Raw genomic sequence first — 24,109 nt, forward strand, 5'->3', positions numbered from 1 at the left:
ATTCGTTCTCGACAATCTTGCTTCATCCCACGAGTGCACTAAAAGAGAGTGCAATGAGAGAAACCTACCAACCAAGCACGCACATAAAGGCCATACTCTCAGAGGATTCAATCATTTAATTTTTCAAACTCGTTGCACTTCGCTCTCAGTGCGCCTGTGGGACGACGCGAGATTGTCGAGAACGAATTTCAACGACGGCTAGTCCACGTCATACCAATACATGCGCGAGCCTGATGCTTCCGTTCCAGTCGTTCCCGGTCCGCCGTAATAACAATAGAAACGGTTTCTATTTCTTCGCGTTTCGCTTTTAGCTCATCAGTGCTTAAAGCAGTTCAAATTGAACTACCATCTCGCGTCCAGCAGCTCAATTTTAATCGCTAGCTTAGCACTGATGATCCGAAGGCGAAACGCGAAGAAATAGAATAAAATGTGTGCTTTAGGAATTGGCTTTTGAAGCTTGCTTCAAATAGAATTGGAACAAAGACAATTGTCTGTATTTCAGTTATTTATTATTGAATTCAATATCTTTTTTATACAAATGTAGCGTTTACTTTATACTTTTAAAGAAAAATACGGATAAAATTTTCATATTTTTTCTGTAATACGGCTCATTAGGCGGCGCACACCTTTTTTGTCCATCGTTTTAGCTATCTTATTCCACCAGGTCGTCATCTGATTGATGTCTTTGACAACCTTTCCCATTGCCTTGTGTCTCCTCTTCATGATTGCCCAGTATTTCTCAATAGGGCGGAACTGGGGGCAGTTGGGTGGGTTAAGGTTTTTCGGAACAAACTGGACCCCTTTTTCTGCATACCATTCTTGAACGACTTTGCTGTAATGACAGCTTGCCAAATCTGGCCAAAACATTACGGGATGGTCGTGGGATCGAATGAACGGCAAACTTCGTTTTTGGAGACACTCTTTTTGGTATAGTTCCGATGTCATGGTCTTATTTGTAACGAAAACTTTCGTTTTTTTGCCACAGCTGCAAATGCCCTGCCAAATCATAAATTTTCTTGCAAATTTGTCGGCAAAAACAATTCTAAACTTGGCTGGAACATCCCCCCGAGCCGTTGCTAAGTAAAATTTTTGACCTGGGATTTGCCCGAAGTCAGCCTTGACATAGGTTTCATCGTCCATCAGAAGACACCCGTCGAACTTGGTCAGCACCTGGTCATATAGTTTCCGAGCATGAATTTTGACCACACTATTCTGTTTTATGGTCCGATTTGGCTGTTTGCTAGCTCGATACGACTTGATTCCTTCCCGGAGTCGAGTTTTCCTCACGGTACTATGGGCAGCACCGAATTTTCTGGCCAAATCACTTTCCGACAGATTAATAGTCCTCTTAATCGTCTTCAAAATCTTACCACGCAGTTTCCGGTCGACAGTTCCACTCCGATGATTGGCTTGAGGCTTCCGAATCGTCTTCAATGTTTCCTTATACCGTTTGATAACGCGCCATACTGTATTTCTGGGCAATTTCAGCTGTTTAGCTAGCCTAGATGCAGACCACAATGGATTTTCCAAATAACTGTGCACAATTTTCCCCTTCTTTCGGCTTCCATGTTGATTGTTTACAAAGTAAAGACTGTTCCAGAAAGTATGGCCGCAACCAAAAACCGCTGCTATTTCGCAATGGTTCAGAATCTGACAATTTTTATGGCTGCGTCCCGTTGTTTACACTCTTCTCTAACCACTTGTGCAGTTGTTTATTCGTTTTCATTAGTTTGTTTCGAAATGCGTGGACTTTCAGCAGAACAACCTCGAAAAATTATGTGCACAGAACGCGGACTGTCACTGGGAAAGATAGTAAAAATGGAAGGAGTAGGTGAAAGCCGTGCGAAATGCAATCAGGAAGTTCGGTGAGCGTTATGCTGTTAACCTTTGAGGATAAACCGAAAACGGGTCGAAAAAAGGTCCTGCTAACCCTCAGTTGGATAAACATACACTGAAGGCGTTCGAGCAAATGAAAGAGGTTTCAGTTCGGGATGTTGTAAAAAAGTGGACACTTCGAAGTCAAATGTTCTTCGTGCTAAAGAACGTTTGAATCTTCGAGCCTATAAGAAGCAGAAACAACTAAAATGTAGTCCGGAACAAGAAGCATCGATCAGGCTGAGGTTTCGAAAGCTGTACAATACGATTCTCGCTGGAAATTTGAACTGCATAATCATGGACGACGAAACCTACGCGAAACTCGATTACAAATCCTTGCCGGGACCACAATATTTTACGGCGCGAGAAGGACAAGTGTTAAACCTGTCCGAGACATCGATTGAAGCAGAAAAATTTGGTAAGAAAGCTATGGTCTGGCAAGCAATTTGTAGCTGTGGTAAGATTTCGAAACCCTTCATCACCACTGCTTCAATGAACAGCGAAATATACATCAAGGAATGTTTACAAAAACGACTTCTACCCATGATTCGAAGCCACAAGGATCCTGTTGTCTTCGGGCCAGATCTTGCTTCTTGCTACTACTCGAAATCAACGGTAAAATGGTAAACTACCAAAAATGTCACTTTCGTCCCAAAAGACATGAATCCACCAAATTGCCACAACTTCGACCAATTGAGTAATTTTGGGCATTAACGTAGGCACATCTTAGGAAACATGTCTCGGTAGCCGAAACCATTCAACAGTTCGAAAAAGATTGAAAAAAGTGTCAAAACTTGTCGCCAAGAAGTCTGTACGGAATTTAATGAGGAACGTTCGCAAGAAGGTGCGCCAGCTAGTCTACAATGGCTAAGTAGCAAATGTTGAGAATAATATTCTGTTGTTGTAGTCTAATATTATCAGTATATCGAATAAAATCTGAATATCTAACACTTGTGAATTATTTATAACGAAATCAAAGTGCGTCCATACTTTCTGGGACAGTCTTTGCAGTCGAAGCTGTCAAATTTCCCGTGAAGCTGTCAAATTTCCCGACACGTGAGCGCCAAGAACTTCCAAATCCGTCCACCAAGAGCGCCACAATATGAGCAGAAGTTTGTTCCAATTCTAAATGAAGCAAGCTTTAGTGTATCGACATAGAGGTTATGACATGAAAATTTCCGAGAAAATAAGTGAAATGTGAAACACAAAGTAGGTTGCGGTAATTTTTTGACGTGGACCAAAAGCAGGAAATATGCGTATACTGGTGGCACAACAAATTTATGGAAAAACCTTTCTGTACAACATAAAACAACGCCACAGTCGACGGCTTTATTTTATGTCGAAATGATTGTTGCGCAAGTATCAATTGATGCTTACAGGTATCGATACTTTATTGTCTTTTGATACCTTGTATCGATACTCAAAATTTCGGTATCCCGATACCTTAGGTATCGATACTTTGGCTTCCGAGTACCATCCTTACTTCATATCATTTCGAAACATCTTTGGCATAGTGACAAGATGCCAAACAGACCTGAATACAAAGGGTACGTCATGGCTGCGTAGGAATGGCACGATATACCACGGTATTTTTCCTAATTTACCGTTCCCGTAGTGATAAAGATTTAGCTTGCTCGACCACAACTACATATTGCCTGTCAAACTAAATATTTGTTGGGAAACTTTCTTTGCCTAGAAATCCTCTTCTACTGCTTGGAAACATTTTAGTTTTCCACGTGCGTACCGAAAGATCTTTTTTGTGTTGTTCCAATTATGAACGTTTTCCCCTTAAGGTCATTTGCCTCTTCGGGCCAGAATGAGATGTGCGGGGTTCGGGATCGAACCCAGGTGGGCTGATTTAATCTTAGGTAAAAGAACAGTAGCTGTAATCTGCTGAATTGGCTCTAATTGTATTCATGTATTCAACGATCTGATAACGAGCCTTCAGTCATCGGTGATATGCAAGCCAAAATGTGTGGGAAAGATATGAAATAAGGATAAGCCTGGCTAGCACAGCTTTTTCGTTCTAAACTTAAAGCAGATTTGGTCTAGATCTTATACCGAATTATAAGATTTCACATTCCTAGCTTTTTTTTAGTTGACGATAACTTCTTATTTCTATTATAGAGGCATTTATCTTATAGTCACTCGCTTCTGAGCTAAAAAACCTGATTCTATGTGCGGTATTGAAAATTAAGCCAGGGTAGGTAAAATTAAAAACGGTGGTCTTACCCATCATGCAATGCCCTTACCTAACTTACAAAATCGATTACATTGACCTTTATTTTCAATTTCTGGCCGAATTCAATTCTCTAGCCCAAGTTTTTGAAAGGAAGGGGTGGGCAACATCAGTAATATAACCGAATTGACGTGAATACGATTAATTTCCTCAAATTCAATGTAGATGTAATTAACAACAAAATATCTGACACCATGAATCCTGAAGTCACTTCACACATTGCATTTTGCTCGAACACAAAGCTCGTGTCATTAGCACTCGTTTCGTGCGAAGTTTTCTCTGCGAACGGTTAACTGAACTGAATATTTTCACTTCACATTAATGCATATTTCAATAATTGAATATTTCTTATAGCTCATTTTTAATCATTTACAGCCCTTAGAAGGGCTGATTTGTAGATTTTTCTTAGTCGTTGTTAACTTTTCTGGGTATTCTGCTCCAAAGCAAAGGGCCAGCAGCTGAATCCCTAGGTATTTATCCTTGTTTGAAGCAACAATCAAACTGCGAACGGTGCACAAAATTAATCCCGCCGGAATGTTTCCCCACATCATAGCGAGCACTGCTTGAACTACGAATGCACAACGCAAGAACAGCACAACATTCCTCCATCATTTGAAACTAAATGCTTGTTTCTAAAACGTAGTTATGAAATTGGAACTGTAACTATATTAAGGAACTGATTTTTTGTATTCTGGAACTGAATTCTGGACTGGAGCTCTGAGGTACCGAAGATGCACTAGCTTTACTTCCTGCTCAGACAAGTGCGCAGGCTAGAATGAACGAGTGTTAACCTTTTAACCCGACCCAAAAATAGCCAAATTTCCAGAATCCGCATAAAAAGTAAAAAAAAAGTATACAAAATACCTTGAGCTGCGTTCGCTTTGTTAAGAATTTTAGGTTCGTGAAAATCAATTCCAATTGAAAACAAAAAAAATAAGAATGACTAGTGTTTGATCATATCGTACCAAATCATGTTGAACTTTCATAAGCCTACTGCATATAATGGTATTTGAAGATACTTTAAAATTTTCATTGATTTACACAACGGTTGACTAACTCCTCCTTAGTCACAGCACTGGGAAAGGAAAGCAGCGAATATTCACAGCAGTTCCAACTCAATAACCATTCGACCCAGTTCCGGCCCAGCTGTGCCTGTTGCGGGCATATTTGCAAGCAATAACTCTCAGTTAGAGTGCTTGTTATGTTACTGTTTCAAGTAGAGGCGGGATACCGCCGGCTTTAGCTTTATAAGCGGACTGGGAGTTTTTATTTTTTCATTTCCTGCGAATCAATAGCTATTGTAGTATAATTTATCGCATTTTCTTTCATTAGCATATGAATCAATATGAGCGTAAGCGGGTAACAAAAGCACTAAAAATATTTTCACTTATTAAATTCCAGCTGGTGGTCGTGGATATCCGCGTAAAAGCGTGAATATTTTTCCTAGAAATATGCCACTCTCTGTGGCCTATGTTGCTTTCATTAGTATAGGAATGTTCGTCATTCCGGGCTTGATTTTAAAATTTAATTAAAGGTATGCATATTTTAGTATCGTCCAAGTGGGAAAGACCAATAGCACAGAGTGTGCCGTTTGTAGCTCTTAGGAGGAGCTTCTCCTGTAAACGGGATTTTGCGATCCTTCATTTCAAGCGTGGATTGAAAAAAAAACTATGGGTTGCGTAATCTTCCATTTTTATATAGTTAATACACTTTTATCACAGACTCTCGATCAACAAGGGAGAACAAAATTATATCTGAGCTTGTTTCATTTTTTCAATCTAAATTAATAGTTAAAATATAACTCAATTTGATCTAGGTGTTAGAAAAATTGTTACAAACCTTGATATGTAAATATCAATATTAAATCTAAATTTGTTACAAATTCAGTAAGATTTTTTATTTGTTATTACCCATTTTTTTGGGGGAAATACTTTACCGTGCAAATCTAAAAATAGATTTCGTGAAGCAACGATGAAATTGAATACTTTGAGGCGATTTGACTCGCCATAAAAAAGTCATGCAGCTACGCGACTGGTTTAGAAACGGGAAGTTTGGAAATGCAATCATAGGCTTCGATTGAATTGGAGCATGAAAGTAAAGTGAGCGTGTCAGGATATATTGGCATCATATAATAACTAGTGTATGTCTCTATCACTGCAAAAATAATCTATATCGCGTCCCACCTCTTTCGTCGCTTCGTTCCAATCGGTATATGAATCACAAAGGGGCTAATTTAGGATATGAACGAAAATGACTAAATTAAGTGAAACAAATTTCTTACCACCTTACAGAATCTGAAGAAATTATCTTATAAATGACAGTTTTTTCTTCTTTCTTATAAAATAGTATAAAGTAGTGCATTGTCTGTATCATGAACTGTATGTATGTCGAGAACATATTTGATAAATAGGGCCACTTAATTTATTCAGAGATGGCTGAATCGATTTTCGTGAATTTAGATTACAATAAAAGTCCGGTTGACCTCTGGTTTATATATATATATATATATATATATATATATATATATATATATATATATATATATATATATATATATATATATATATATATATATATATATATATATATATATATATATATATATATATATATATATATATATATATATATATATATATATATATATATATATATATATATATAAGGATGTAAGTTTGGATGTAGCAAGTTCCTTTAAAAAGGGGGGTGTAATGTTTAAAACGGCATAAATCCGAAACTACTGACCACCAAACTCGGCACAAATATTTTTTGCTTTTCTGAGAAGGTCATATGTGTATTTTAATGGGTGAGGGAGCGTAGTAAGTGTCCTTACCTGGGGGGTCATGAAAAAGTTTGTCTAATTTGACGAGAATCGATACTTTTTTAAGACCATAGAAACATTTTGCATATATTAGATATGATTATATGGGGGGGAAGGGTGGATGTAGCAAGTGCCTTTTAAAAATGGGGGGGGGGGTATAATTTGTAATGGCATAACTCCGGAATTACTGAACGGATTGCTATCAAACTTGGCACATGTACTTCTAGCTCTTCAGAGATGGTATTTGTATAGAAGAAGGAGTGTAGCAAGTGTCTTTAACAAGGAGGGGTCATTAAAAAATTCATATAACTTGACGAAAATCGATATTTTTTGAAGACCTTAGAAACAATTCGCATACTTTAGATATGATTATATGGGAGATGGATGTAGCAAGTGTCTTTAAAAAGGGGGATGTAATGTGTGTAATGGCATAACTCAAAAGCTAATTAACGGATTGCTATCAAACTTGGCACACATACTTCTTGCTCTACAATATTTTTATGGTAGGAGGGAGAGTAGCAAGTATCATTAACAAAGGCGGTCATTAAAAAAATTATCTAATTTGATGAGAAGTGGTACTTTTGAGGACCATAGATACTTTTTGCACAACTTAGACGATATTTGGTGGGGGGAGGGTGTAGTAAGTGCCTCTAAAAAGGGAAGTGTAATGTTTGTAACGGAATAACTCCGAAACTACTGCACGAATTGCTATAAAACTTGGCACAGGTATTTTTTGCTCTTCAAAAATTGTCATAAAGGTATTTTCATAGAGGAAGAAGCGAAGCAAGTATCATTAACATGAGGAGGTCATGAAAAAATTCATGAAATTTGACAAGAATAGATATTTTTCGAAGACCTTAGAAACATTATGCATAACTTAGATATGATTATATGGGGGGTAGATGTAGCAAGTGCATTCAAAAGGGGTATGTAATGTTTGTAACGGTATAACTCCGAAACTACTGAACGGATTGCTATCAAATTTGGCACATATACTTCTTGCTCTTCAGTAATGACCATTAGGACAATTTCAGGGGGAATAGTGTGTAGCAAGTGTCCTTAACATGGGGGGAGGAGGTCAATGACGAACTTTATATAATTAGAAGAGAATCGACATTTAGACTATGAGGAGAGGTTCTTGAAAATAAATTTTCATCTTACATTTTTTGTAAAACAAGAAAGTGGGAAGAATTTCAAGGTCATGGTAGATAGTATCGCTGTTGTTAATTTGAATGCAACGCAATTTTCTTTAAATAATTTTAAAAGATCTGGTTTCATTCTGCCAAAGAATTCGAAGAACTAGGGGAAAATATTCTTTATCTGCCTATGAACGCGAGTTTATTTAAGTCTCAGCATAGCTACGAAACATTTAAACGAATCACCATTAAGTTTGGCACATGTACAAAAGGTGGGAATCGATATTTTTGAAAAGCACAGATACTTTCTACACTACTCAGTGTAATCATGGAGGAGATCTGTAGTAAGTTCACCAACAAAAGGGAAGTGCAATGCTAAATTTATTCGATGAGAAACAACGCTTCTTGACTAATACAGAAACTTCTTTCACATCAAAATAGATTATAAGGTTATTTTGAGGGTGAGAAAGTGTAGCAAGTGCCCCGAACATGGAAAGTGTAAGGAAAAATTTATCGGGTTTTACGAAAAATTGGTGCTTCTTTACGAGTACAGTATATTTCTAACAACTAAGTGAGGTTCACAAAAATAATCACAAGAGGGAGGTATTCTCAACATTGTTCTAAATTGACGAAGAAATCATACAATCAATTTGCATTTTTTACGAAAATTGAGAAAACTGTCGACCCAAGGTGATGGAAATAAGTTTACAACAACATTTGTATTAACTGAATCGTTATTCTATACGTTCTTCTCCGCGGTGAACGACCAAAAAAAGTTATTCTATAGTACGAATGTAGTTGTGATGATAAACAGCCTTTCGTTATAAAATAATCAAAATCAAATATTATGAAATAATGATTTCATAGAATTTTAAATAAAGAGAGAGGAAGTACACCCAAACCTCCATTTACGTAACTTATATATGTATATATGTATTACTATACGTACGCATGTGTGCAAATATTTGTATTTCTTAATACATATAAATATTGGTGAAGTAAAAGCGATCATTTATATGTATAAATATATACATATATACGCAAATGAGTGATTGTATAAGCATACATACATACATATATAAGGTTCGTAAATGGAGGTTTGGGTGTAGCAAGTGTTTATAGCCATGGAAGCAGTAAGCAGTGAAGTACGTTACAAATACAAATATAAAATATAAAACTGACCCAATTTGACGACAATACCGTGAAAATAATGATTATTGTTAGATCTGAGATGGGACACTGTTCATTCGCAATCTGAACATGAACGAAACATTTCCGAGCAACGCCGGGTAATTCAGTTAGTTTATGATAAAAATTCCAGTAGTATGGAATAATCACAAATAATTCAAAATTATAGTTTTCTAAAATGTTTGGTTTCAACGAGTATTAAAGAGAAAAACTCATGTCGCTTATTTGTGTTTCTTGTGCTGGGACGACGGTTTTGATGCAGTGAGCAACATTTCATTTTCGGGTTACCAACTGGGTAGGTATAGAATGTTAAAATTGGTAAAGACTGGAACGCGCAAAAATTGGTCGACAAAAAAATCGTTTTTTCAGTCACAATTCAACATAGAAATTTTTCTTACTTTTCTTTTAGTAGTTTAATTCATACATTTGAAGAAAAAAAAGTTCGTTTATTCCGCTTAACTCCTTCCATCAATTTTTGTACTTATCTTATCTTATTAAGATCTTATCGTTTCGGCGGCGAATAAGATTGATAAGATCTTATTAAGATAAGATAAGTACAAAAATTGATGGAAGGAGTTAAGCGGAATAAACGAACTTTTTTTTTTCTTCAAATATATGAATTGAACTACTGTAGATAGTTTGCTGATAATATTTTCGATAGCATGGAGAAAAAATTATTGAGTTTTACCCCTTTATTGTATAAAGTAATTTTTAAAAAAGTGTCATATGGTATAGTAAGTCACATTCACGACAAAAAATGTTATCAAGGTTTTGAATGTGCGAATGCGCAATTATCGAAGTTGTCGCGAAGGAAACCTGTTACCAGTGGCTGGATTTGAAAAACCAATACTGTAAAAGTTTCCAAAAAAAGTTATTCTGTTGTTTTTTTGTTATGAACTCATAACGTTTTGATGGCATGTGCCAAATTGATACTTAAGCACCTTTGTGTTTAAATTTTTGAGGAACGGATGCGGGTTAAACATATGTTCAAACTTAAGCTCATGCACTTGTGTACAACTTCTTTGCACGATGCTCAGTTCTGTAGCAAACCTGGGTACAAGACCGTGTACAAGATCAGCTTGCGCTCGTAAAATTGCACTTCAACTTTAAATATTCACATTCAATACAACTGTCTGACCGTCAGAATGGAACAAAAAAAACTATAAATCATTCGCATTTTGTTCCGAGCAAAAAAAAAATCCATATTCTTTTGATTCTTATTTTCACCATTCCGAAACTAAGCCAACCTAACGCCAATTTGGTGCAATACGATTTATTATATTTCCTCTGCCGTTCGATAATATAATGGCGAAGCGCGCTCTTCGCCGGTCTGGCTTCGCTTGTTTAACTAGCGGAATCACCGGCAAATGCGAATGCTAATGGCGGCAACAGCCAGTTAAGTGAATTGATCGGAAAGTGCTTGGCTACCGAGCGTGAGCTAATTGAAAGGAAATTACCATCCGTGTCGACTGTCGGTTGAAGTCTGTTCAGGACTTCAGAGAAAATTCATGGGTGGGGAAATTCACAGCTGGGCTTGTCAAATGCTATCAAGCGGAAACTGGCGATAAGCGATACCCGATGTTGGTGATTCTACTTATGCGAAGATTGATTTATTTGTTAGTTCTGGAGAGTTTACTCTCGTGGGTATCCAACAGCAACAGCAACAAAAATAGGGATTGTAAATACAGTGCTGACATCGCACACTGTCAATGTTCGCCAACAAAGCAATTTTGTGATTGGGTGATATATTTACAACTTTCCGAAGTACTCGATGTGAATTCAGAGTGTGAGGTTTTTTCCACCGCAGAATTCAAAATGTAAAAAATGTCCTTACTAAAAGCATTACGTTTGCTGAAACATGACGATTTGAAGTTTTCGTGAAATTTGAATAAAATCAAATTCATTCGACATTGATTAAATTTAGTTTCTCACAAATGTTAGCATCTAAATCTAAAATTCCATGCTGAATACATTACCGTAGATGAAGTTCGCAGATCATTTTATGTTCACAGACGAGCAAAAAATAAAACCGGCAATGTTCGATTCTTTTGAACCAGAAAACAACTTCACAGTTCGTCTGCCATCGAACGGTAAACGGCGAAAAACGGCTGTCAGCTGGCGTTCGCAATCGAATAAAACCGGACACACACACAAAATCACACCGCAGGAGGACACTCAATTCCGCACTTCTGAACATGTGGCGTTTCGCAAGAGTTGTCGCATCGTCGACGACGATTTTCCGGCGGTGCCCAGAACCCACCAAACCGCAAAACGAATTTCTAGCTCATTGACGGGTTTGGTTTGAAATAAAATGTTAGAACAACCAGCCAATCAACAGTTCGGAACGTGACAAAGGCGAAACTTGTTGACGTCTTTGCCGTGCAATATCGGAAAAACGAAATCCTAAACACAAAGCAAGGTGGAAATAAAAATACTTACAGGGTTGCAACTTTTGATTGGATATGTATTTTTCCAGCTTCCGCCGCAGGATCAATTCCGCACCGTAGCGTCCCTGGCTGCCATTATCGACTAGGAGAAAGTACGCGTGACGGTTGTTTAGCACAGCCAATTTTGAGCTGAAAGACGGAGAAGTAGTGTAGGAAACGGAGAAATTAGATTCGTTTCGGAAAAGAAAAGCAGCCGGCGTCGCAGCGAAAGCGATTTCCTTCGACCTACCGTGGCGAACTGATACTATGGCAAGGAACATCCCGGTTGTGTCCCAGCAGCTCGTGGTTCCTCTCGACGATGCCCCACGGCGCGATGCCGATGCTCACGACCCGTCCGGATCGTTGCTGTCCTTCCAGTAGCAAAGCATCGCCTACTTGCTTGGTGACACCTGCAGGGAAAATTAGAGAAAAAAAATAGAGGGTTGTATTAAAGACACGACCGAGCACAATAACATTAAAAATGAAACGTTTCTAGGGTCTTCATAATAAATACAAAATAAAGATGATATTGATGATGATACACTACACTTCACTACACTTCAAAGTTACTTGAAAGCTGAATTTTAGATACAAATAACCTAAAGATTTAAACCTGAACAAATGAAACTATTTTATTTTATGATGATATTTTTTGAAAAACATGCAAACTTATTAATATGATTTGATTTATATCGTTTATTAACCCCCAGTTTTAACCTAATAATGGTCGTTCACTGGGAGGAGTTATCAATTTTATAAACAGGTAATCGATCAAGAGAATGTTGTACCAGTAATCTCAGTAATGGTGTAATTTTATTAATCCTTCAAAATCGTCGAAAATCTTCGAAAAGTGTCGGTAAATAATATGGCAACAATACGAGGAAGAAAACATGTGAAACAGTCCTCTTGAAATATTCAGTTACTTACATTGATTATCGCTTTGGCATATTAGGAATATATGGAATGGATACGCAACAAAACAATGAACATTGTCATAGTTACAACGCGTGTATCCATCAGACGCTTATTGTTTTGAGGCAAATAATAATTGAACTGAAACTGGCGGTTAACCAAATTCTACGAGGGTTCCTATTCAAACGATACATGTAAAATCGCAGGTAAACTTAACATACCTTGAATTTATCTTTGATACTATATGATATTGCATCTAATTGTACTGTATATGTGAGCCTGTGGAACTCATTTATACTACTAAACCGAGGAGACTGCTTTTAAATAAGTTTCAGAATTTAATTTTGAATATTTTGAAGCGTTTAATTCCTGGTGGGACAACAACTTGTTCAGTCACATTGTCACGTTTTGTTCGTATGGGAATGGAGATTTAAGTATGCAAACCGATCCGTTGACAAATTAAAACATTTTTAATCTTACAATATTGAAGCTTTGGAATCATTTAAATTAGGAAAATCCATTAACAAATCATCGAGGAACAAGCGCTGCAAATTAGATCCGAAAAATCAATCACCGATAATTCTAAATTGACCTGATAGTTACCAGAGAACCAAAATAAAACACTAAATTGAAACCAATTTTTCAATGGTATGCAATTGAAATATTCAAATGACGTTGTCTCATGAGTTTAAGTTAAATGTTTCCGAATCGATTGTTTGTTGAGTTCCACCAACAAATGACTGAGTTATAAGCGTTCAAAATTATGACAGAAAAATTAGTTAGTTTTGCATGTTTTAAATTGACACCCAGCCTCGGGAAGCGAAGTATAAGGCATTTTTAATGGCAAAATCGACCAAAAATTTGCTAAATACATGGGATATTTCAAAAGAATCGGTAACCACGCTGATCCGGTTCTTCAATAGCTAGATGATATATAAGATACTCAAGCGAACACGGTGTTGCACAGACAACAGGAAATTTCACCAACACATAATGCAAAGGCAGCAAGTGAACGCATATACAATCCAGTCATCAGCTCACTGGACAAGCTACTTGTTTCATTCACGGTCGAACATCAACTAGGCAAACAAATATTGTGCAGCCTATATTTATAGATTTCTCTTCATACTACGCATAACGATACGGTGTTTTTTATGCATGACGCAAAGCCTCCTATGCCGAACAAGAAGTTGACGTCATTTTGTACAACAGGGGTTGGTGGATGAAAACATAGGTCTATTCTAACCATTTTTTCAATAGTATACTATTGAAATACTGAAACGACGTCGTCATACATGTTTAAGTTAAAAGTTTCCGAATCGATTGGTTGTTAAATTATAACAATCCATCAACAAATGACCGAGTTATTAACGTTCAAAATTATGACACAAAAAGGTTACGCGACTGTTTTTGAAACTTTTAATTGACACCCGGCCCCATATAGTGAAGAGTAAGGCATTTTTAATGCCAAAAAAAGTTCCTGTTAGCAGTATCAAACTGGCAAAGGTGCCGCCGGTGGTTGAATCGGGCGGAACGTGCAAAACACAAGATCAGGTCAATCGCGAGAGTTTTGAATGAAGAGAGATAGTTTACGGAAAGGGGAAAACTAGTTCAACACATACGTTCTGCAGCAATGCTCGGTTGCCTTGAAGGGAGAAAATCCTCCCGTCGGTGACTGTGGAGCGAAACGATGGAATACGTAATCGGTTTATGGAAAATTATGAATATTAGAGCGTAACCAGATAGTTCCAGACAAATGGTGCAACTTTATGTGGGGTTTGATGAAAAGTTTTCTGAAAGTCGATGCAATATTGTGCATCGTTCCGAGGCAGGAAGTTACTACCGAGCGGCAAACAAAGTTACCTGTTGGATGCTTTATAACGATGAGGAATTGGTTCAAAATGAATGGTCAGGGCTCCAGGAGAAGCTACTTTAAATTGTTTAAAAATAATGCCAACTACATTAAAATATACCCGAGTTTTGTTAACGCTAGTAACATCTATGTCAAATGTATCTATGTATTGTGTTGAAAATTTCGACGATAAAGTTTTTACGCTCGTTTTCATTCACGCGGTTTGTGATCACATTTCCACCGCAATAAATCAGATAAATATGCAAAATCCTAGTTTACGATATAATCTTCGGCATGCAGAGTGATTCTCGCTCATTTCTCACATTGTGTTGTTTTGGAAAGCATATGCAAAAAACGGCGCTTGTTCATAGAAAGTGGGCCGAAATTTGCGAAAACTAGAGTGCATGTAACCAGAGTGACGACAGCTTTCCTTTTGAAATGACAGTTTAGTTCTAAACGAGCAAACGACCTGACAAATATAATGGTAAGCGAGCGAAACTACCGACATTTTGAATTCAATGTGTTCAATTGTTGCCAATATTATGGATGAGATGTCGTCACTCTGGTTATAGGCAATCTAGTTACCACCAGTGTATACCCTTGTGTAACCCAACCTGTTTCTAGAATAGACCCAAATCGTCTCTGTTGAGTATTTCTTTTAAATATCCCTTCAATTGAAGCTTTAAATAGAAATCCCATCGAAAAACCTTATTTAGTCCACCTAGTGTTGTCATGTATCAAGTTCAAGGTGTGCCATTAGTATTTTTGTTATGTGCATGAGTAGTTTGAATAAATTTGAAATTTGAGAAAATTTGAGAATTTGAAATTTGAGAAAATAATCACATATTTTGGATTGACAATGATGGATTGGAACAAGATGCTTTATGGAAATTGATCTATTTTTTACTTTACTCTTTTTACATAGTCCCATAGTTCGGATTCGAATTTTGGTTCTGGAATTACTGAGTGATGAGTATTACTATATAAAAAGAAGCAAATACTTTGACACAATTCATTCAGCTCTTCTAGTTTGCAATGTATTTTGATTATTTGACGAACAGATGGCCAAACCGATTTTAGCAAATTCATACTCAAACTAGCTGACCCGTTGAACTTCGTTTCGCCCGAAAATTATGTTTTCAGGCAGCAGGATTATCAAATGACTAAGTGATTGACATTTCTCTCCGTTGTTTTTCTGATTACTTAACCTACAATCAATGGAATTCGACACACATTCGCCTTAGCCCAAAACAGAAATATCACCACAAAATAATGTGAAAATGTCAAATACTGCTGTTAATTCTTTTGAGTCAATGCACTGAACACAGATCCCTCTCTAATGGCTATAACTATCGATATAACAGACATTTTCTCTTCCAGATGTGATTCTAGCTTCCGGTAATCGATTAAAAATGATCACTAATCAGAATTTAGTATTGATAAAATACAAAATGTTGAAGACTTTCTTCTCTAAAGTTGTTCATTCGTTATAGTAGGATACCCAAGTAACACACGTTATTACACTTCAACGACAGTAACTTATGTGACACAAATTCACGCAACAAGTTGAAGACTTTGCAACGTGCATTATAACTGCTATGTAACCTGAAAAGCGTAAGAGGCGGAGCTTGTGCGACTTACCAAGGGTTTCGATATTTATGGTGAAGTTGATCATTGTACTTATTGAAAATGAGCGCGCCTTCGATATTTTGGGTTTCAAAACATCAACATACAAAATAATATTCATATTTTTATTCCCGTCATATGAAATTTACAGCTAAAAAGTCGTAATGTGCTCAGTTAGAACTTTTATGTGTTTAATATTAGTTTTTCATATACCAAAGTTAAAACAGTCGACCAATCGCAATAATTAAAAATTGCGCTTTTTTCAAATCTTATGAATATTTCATTCCCTGGTCATAATGGTAGCCATTGGCATAAGTTTTTCCATGCATACACTGCCGTGACAAAGTGTAGAAATATTCTCTCTGGTAGTGCGAATGTACTTCCCAAAATGAAACAGGTTTGCTTCGCACATGTACCGGCAAAAAATTTGCGTATAAGCGTCAATTTTTTAAACTGAAGAAATTTTTTACTTATTCTACTTATTGATTTAATATTATTGTCCGGGATAATGTACGGAAGCTTTCAACCGACACTGTAATTGTTGCATCACAACGAATACGGTAACCGATATGAAATCATTACTTGACCAGTTGGCGACTAAAAACAGTCAATGCGAGCACGTCGTAAGAGTTAGATTACCGAAAAATTATATTGGAACTTATTGTAACCTAGTATGATGAGATGTCATTTCGTAACATTATTTTGACTCCATTGTCACCATCATAATACGACTTGTTTCGTCGTGTTTGTTATGCGACCATTGTGCAGTATCTGTTGTATTTTTATTTTTATGAACAAGTTACATGTGCTACTTGGGTATAATTACAAGTTGTATTTAGCTCAAGTAATCAAAAATTCGTAAAAAAAGATTTGCCTTAAGCAGCATACAAAGTATTCTGAACAGTCCGTTTTTAAGGAATTGCTCATACTTGAATCTTCACTCAATGCAACAGAAACAAATTTGAAGCAGTTCCTTGTACAGCGTTTAAGCATTGAGAAAGTATTTTCAAAAATTTTTCTGTACGTCCAAGTTGCCAAAAAGTGCCACGCGTTCTTCAGAGCTCTAATAAAGTGGATATTTTTCAGGTACTGTGGAACTTTTGTTTGCTTGCAGAGACGACGCTTAATTTTCAATTTGATATTGATCTTACCAATTTGAAAATTCTTCTCAAAATATGAAATATAAAATGATAGTCTCAATCTCAGATCTCTTAGTTTGACCATAGCGCTAAAGCACGATCTTTTCATTGAGTTTCTGGTCTGTTTAACTCACGCTCACAATGACCAATATTATTCATCTGACTCCATTACACATAATCCATCAACTGGTGAACGATATCAGATCTTTTTCTCCTGCCTACAGCGGTATTTATAAACTATTCTATATGCATTCCGCCAGGCCATCGCCAGGACATCTCCACACAAACTGTTCGTTGCGCGCCAAACGTTTTTTTCTACGATCTAGTATTCTTTTCTTCGACGACCAAACACTTATGCAACTCGTTGCGCGCCAGACATCACTCGTAGATCTAGCAATCATTGGCGACTTTTTCAGTGGAAAATTCCATTGTCCATACAAAACAACTTTATGGATTTTTCCCACTTTTCCGACAAATTTTCCTATTTTTTTTATGTACGAACCCGGTGAGGGTAGAACTAATCAAACAAAAAAAGAATCATGTAAATCCGTCCATCCGTTCTTAAGTGATGCGATTACAAAGAATGATCTCTGCATTTTTATATATATACTAGCTGACCCGTCGAACTTCGTCTCGCCCGAAATTATTGTTTTGAATTTATGTTTTCGGATAACAAAATTGTCAAACGTCTTATGCTGTTGATGTATCTTTCCATTATTTGACTGATTATTTGGATGCGGCGAATTCATCAAAAAATATTGTGAATATGTTAAAAGCTTTTGTTACGCAAAACTTGAGCGAATGCACCGATCACCATGTCATCTTTTGAGTCAGTGCATCAAACAGCGATGGTTCAAACTAATGGTTTCGACATATGACATGACATGACTACTTTAAATTGATTCCGCAAATTTACAGAAGCTGCCCTCGCGACTTGTAGTTCGTCACTTCTCGCTAGTCTGGTGATATTATTTAGTCGTGTTTGATGAATGTTCGTAGCGTGATAATCACAGGAACAATTTTCGATTAACAATTTAGCGATAAACATTTTTTTTTATATTTTATTACTCGGCGCACGACCAAAATTAGGTTACAGCCGGGCATAAATAAACGATACAAAAAATATATAGTTTATTTATGATTTCTAGTAAATCAGTAATTATTTACTAAATTTCTGACATATCAGAGACTCGGATGATTCGCATCGCTAAGTTCGACTCGTCTGATAGAAGGTAAAAGTTTAAATTGTAAACCATTAAGGTAACAATTTACCACTGGGTGGAGAATCACATGATTCTGTATACATTCATAACAGTGTGTAATGTTACGCAATGTCATACTCACCACTGTTTCCACTGTTTGTTCACATTTTCCTGTAATTTTTGTTTATTTCTTGTTGTGTGAACGATGTTGTAGGTTTAGATAGGTGTAGTAAATTTTTTAGAATAATTGTAAATAAATAACATAGGGCTTAGTTAGGTTGCAACTCTCCCTTTGCTGAAAAACCACCTGTTTATGCTGGGCAAGGGCGATGACAGTTGGAAGAGTGGTCTGTTGACATCGAACCCGAGAGAAGAAATTCAACCACGGTGAAGATCAGACGTCGTTCGTCAGAGTGTGATAGTTTTCCGCCACAATAGCGAATTCGTGAAGTGCGCGTATGTGACGGCAAGATAATACCCGTCAAAAGTGTCGGTTCTTGGTTGTGAATTGTGAAAGTGTGCGGTGTTGGCTCGCCAAAGTGGGACTCGTCCCCGGCTAAATGTAAAGGAGCCATTGAACCGGCCGTTCTCGCTGTGAAGGATTAGTCGAATGAGCTGAGCTCTCCTTCACATCTAATAGCCAAGGAGAACGAAACAGGGTCAAAAAGGTTCCCCGGGAAGTTACTGCGGTGACTTCTGAGACCGTTTACGGGGAGCAGATCGATCCGGCGTTATTTCGCCACCGTCGCTAGGGAGGTTCCAACAAAGGAGCCAAGCTCACCTCCCTGGCTAAAAGCAAAGGACAAAAGTTGGCATCGTCCCGATCTACCTTGCCAGGAACTATCAGCTAGAGGAACTAATGAGAGGGAGAGTGAAGTAAGGTAGTATCTGAGCCGCCCTGTAACCAAGGGTCAGCCGGGCAAATTAGAACCCGAGTAGTTGGGAAAGCCGATACTTACACGATGCGAGAAACCTTCTGCTTACACAAATGAACCTTGTTACGTAGTATTTTACCGCACTTTATCTTCAAATCCTTACTCTTCCTTGAGTATTATGGCTCTACAATTTGCATATTCTTCCTCACTCCTATCACGATCTCTAGTTAGTTTGATATTGTAAAAAAAAACGAAAGATAAAATGAGTAAATATTGTGTCCATTAACTTTTACATGAACACTGCATTCGTTTATTAGTTGTATCAATAAACGTCTCATTAGTCGACACCACATTATTCTACTGAGTACTCCACCTACAATTAGCGAATAGTGGAGTTCGGTCTTGAGAATCCATATCAGAAAGTTTTACGGTATACCTGTTATTCATACCCAATTAAGCACGTGGCTCGGAATGACGAATCGCATGAATCAAGTAAGCATGAGAATTCTCCACACAAAACATTTCGTTGCGCGCCAAAAAATTTATTCGACGATCTAGTATTCCTTTCTTCGACGGCCAAACACTTATGCAACTCGTTATGCGTCAAACACCTATCGATGATCTAGCAATCATTTGCGACTTTTCCAGTGGAAAATTCCATTGTCCATACAAAATAACTTTATTGGTTTTTCCCACTTTTCCGGTAAGTTTTCCTAATTTTTTTGATGTACGAACCCGGTGGGGGTAAAAACTGATCAAACAAAAAAAAAGCATCTCAATCCGTCCATCCGTTCTTACGTGATGCGATTACAAAGAATGATCTCTGCATTTTTATATATATAGATAGGTAGATAGGTAGATAGGTAGATAGGTAGATAGATAGATAGATAGATGAAGTATCTCATAAGTGTCCACATGATCCTATTTAATTTCATCGAGGTCCAACTTCCGGGTCTGGATCAAAGATGCCAGATCTGCAGATTTATCTGTTAATCAGCTGAATTCTAAAATAAGCAGCAGACATGTTTTAGTTAGATTATTTTTCAAGACCTAAAAGTTATGTTTTTCTTAGACATTTTTAATAATTTACAGATTTTTTCAATTGCCGTGGACTTTTTTTTTGCTCGCTAAACCGATGCACCACTCTTTATAGCAAACTTGAAGTCCGGAGACTTTTTTCGAGTTTAAAGATTTGTTCACACTTGCTTGAATATATTCGAAATTTCTCTGCATCTCTTGTCTGGATATGCAGGATGATGAGTATTAAATACTTAAGTTCGTCATTAGAAGCGACGATGCAACAACATAAAAACATCCTTCAACATCCCTAGTGGTGGTCAAAAACTCCGAAACGGAGCTTACATACAATTCTCAGAGACGACTAGGACGATTTGCACAAATGTAGAAATAGATTCAAATGATCTCGAATCCGGCTTCCAGTTTCGAAACAGGCTCCGGAAGTAGCGGTCAGAACTCCAAAATAAAGCTCACGCTTTGCATTCGATTGCTCCAATAATGCCCACTTATATATGCCGTCGATTGTGATGTTCTTTTTTCTACTAAAAGAATACCATGACAAACCTAAAGAACCAACTTCATAACCATTCCGCCCAGTTTAGCCTCCATGGTCTCCAAATAAATAAATGCTACTCTCTGGCGTATAATAACGGATCTATACTTCGTTACTAGGTACAGTTACAGTTACTAACCGATACCAATCTGCTTCAGTATGGCCGAATGTGCATCCGAAGTGTGCTCGTGTTCGTCTTTTTAATCCTGAGTATGCAAGAGCGGCATCCTGCGGCAGGACATCTTTTTCATTCGCATAATCTTGATATTCACTCAGTACTAATTCGTATGGCACTTTTCCATCCTATCAGTACTAATTCTCATGGCACTTTTCGGTCATCCAGTGTCATTTCCTTTAATTTCGACATTGATTTTTGTAAAAATGGTATGGAAGGCCTGTCGCTACGGGCTTCTCGTGAAACCACTATTCACGGTCTAATCTGCAGGAGCACTAGTCCCATGATATTTATCCTGCTTTTGCCTCCCAAAAATATATTTTAAAGAACGAAAACCTTTTAGCCTTCCTCATATAGAAAGGGTATACAATCACTATATGTGTCACTAATCCATATGTGTAAATATGTAAGATTATTGTGCATTCACTTTTCTCAGAGAATGCTTGACCACTTTTGTACAAACTTAACTTCAATTGAAAGGTCTTGTGGTCTGGTATGACTTTCCTGAATTTTATCTGGCTCCGACATCCGGCCACGGAATTACAGGGTAATTAGATTTTAAAAATGAAAATAGGTGCAATAATTTTTTTCATAAATGACGGAACCGATGTTCACGAACTTAGTATCAAATGAAAGGGCTTAAGATCCAATATAAAAATCCTGAATTTCATTTAAACCCGATTCAGTCACAAATTACAGGGTGGTAAGCACAAAAAATTCGATTGCAAGAGAAGCAGATTATTCAAAACTGATTGGTTAAATCTTCTAATTAGCAGATCTTGTTAGTTTATAGCCAAGAAACTCGTTTTGATTCCCGGTTCTGGAAATAATGGTGAAAAATCCCAGAATGGAAATTACTTTACTTCGATTTTTCGATCGGCTTTCACAAACTTCGATTCAAATGAATGATCCCGTAGATTACTATGAAAATTTATATGGACCCGACTTCCAGTTTTGGAATTCGTTCCGCCATGAAAAAATACTTATGAAATCGAAAATTTTCCAATTATCGTTCTGTATTACCAGAACCGGAAGTCGGATTTGAATTAACTTTTCGGAAACTTTTGAAAGAAACTCAAGAACTTTTATTTGCATTTTAATTTGAGAAAATCGGCTCTCTGAGAAAAGTGAGTGACATTTTTTTTCTTTTTTTGCCTTTCTCATATAGAAAGGTCCGTCCGTGTGTGTATGTGTGTATATATGTAACAAAAATATGCATATGGTTGAAAGGTCACACGGTCCCATGAATTTCATTTGGATCCGACTTCCGGTTACAAAGATATGAACCATAAAAATGGAAAAAAATATGCACAAACTTTTTTCATAAATAAATTAACCGATGTTCATAAACTAAGATTCAACTGAAAGGTCCTATAGTTCTATATCATGCTTTTGAATTTTATTTTGATTCGACTTCCGGTTCCAGAGTTACAGGGTAATATGTGAAAATTAGAGAAAAAAAAGTGCACTATGTAAATTTTCTCCAAAAACGGTTTAACCGATTTGCACAAACCAATAATTCAAATGAAGAGTCTTTTTATTTCCTAGAAATATCTAGAACATTATCCGGAACCGACTTCCGGTTCCGGAGCTAAGGCGTGATACGTTGAAAATTACCAATTTCATGAATATTTTTCACGAACGATGATCAAAAATAGGTACAATTATTATAAAACAGATAAATTCTTCTAATTTGCAGAACTTGTTAGTTTGTGGACATATAAACTTCTTCGGCACTACTGGCACCCCTTTTTCCTGTTTCGGAAGCACTGAAAGTAGTTGAGAAAAACTCCAAAAATAGAACTCACTTCGATTTCTGAGCTATGCTTGAAGCAATTTTCACAAATCTTGGTTTATATTAAAGCTCACATTGTCTCAAAAGCTACTGTGAAATTTCATCCGGATCCGACTTCCGATTCCGCAGTTACAGGGCGATGAGTGTCAAAGTTTTCAAACTGCCATATAGAATGACAATATGTACAACACCGATACATGCATCGTGGAAGAAGAAAACACAACACGGTGCGTGCTTTGTTCTATTTCGTACACGCAATAAAGAAAACGTCTCGGTTAGGGATTTCTGCCACTGGTGTGTGATATTGGTAAAAGACGATGCTGCGTTTGATAAAATTTGTAGCTATTTGATGATAAGTGCGACCGAAAGAACAAAACAATATCAAGTAACTTCAAGTATGTACTGTGCGCATATGACAGTTTTATTATATACTTATAAGGTTGAAAATAAATCATCGAGAAAGAACTCTCCTCCTATGAAACCGATTCTATCCAAGAACATATAACAATATACGAACCGAATTTTAGCGACACCTAACAAAATTCTTCTAAAATTCCTAAAATGAACGCTTGTTGTTCTGGAAACCCACAACAGTCAAAATTCATCAAATGAGATTTTCAAAATGCACAAGATATCGATCTTTTTTTTTCGTAATAGGGTTCTAAATGCTAAGCATTTCTCGTGGAGTAACCAGAATGTACGAGTTCTTCACAATAAATTCTCCGCTAGTTCCTTGCCAGTATTATTTATAAATTGCCCAACTAGTTTATCTTCTATGAGAAGTCTTTCGACATTTGTTCTGTTTCTCAATGTCGCATTTGTAGTTAATTGATTGAATATATACAAAAATGTCAAATTACAGAAAGGCGAATGACATAGCGTCGATGAACAAAAGGTCGAAACACTAAAAGGTCAAAAGAACAAATGTCCGGATGCGTCAAATGGACGAATACGACGAAAAATCGAAATAACAAAACGTCGAATACAACTAAAGGTTTTAAGTCTGTTGAAAAGTTTTCAAAGATAACTAACACTTCTGATTTGGGTAAGGGGTTCTATAGAAGTTTTAAAAAATTTTTTATTACTTAATGAGGCACCAATCATAGTTGTCATAAAACTGGTAGTGATTACAGAATCGGGAGCGGGTCATATCGCCGAAAGCCATTTCGCCGAATGCAATTTCGCCGAGCAATTTCGGGAGCGGGTCATATCGCCGAAAGTCGTTTCGCCGAATGCAATTTCGCCGAAAGTCGTTTCGCCGAATAGGTCATTTCGCCG

General features: G+C 37.0%; 1 protein-coding gene across 18 annotated transcripts in view; it reads right to left on the reverse strand.

The window, feature by feature from the left end:
• LOC131435438 (transient receptor potential cation channel trpm) overlaps window positions 1-24,109 on the reverse strand; it is a 394,002-nt gene that overhangs the window by 72,775 nt on the left and 297,118 nt on the right. For 17 of the 18 annotated variants that reach the window (XM_058603330.1, XM_058603328.1, XM_058603325.1 and 14 more), the window contains 2 exons: window positions 11,936-12,095; window positions 11,699-11,835 (listed from right to left, as the gene is read on the reverse strand). In XM_058603330.1, coding sequence (XP_058459313.1) covers window positions 11,699-11,835; window positions 11,936-12,095 — 297 coding nt within the window. Of the gene's footprint in view, window positions 1-11,698; window positions 11,836-11,935; window positions 12,096-24,109 lie in introns of those variants that run through there. The other variant, XM_058603332.1, reaches the window with a different exon arrangement.

Source organism: Malaya genurostris, chromosome 3 (genome assembly GCF_030247185.1).
Source record: "Malaya genurostris strain Urasoe2022 chromosome 3, Malgen_1.1, whole genome shotgun sequence".
In the NCBI taxonomy this organism is placed as follows: domain Eukaryota; kingdom Metazoa; phylum Arthropoda; class Insecta; order Diptera; family Culicidae; genus Malaya; species Malaya genurostris.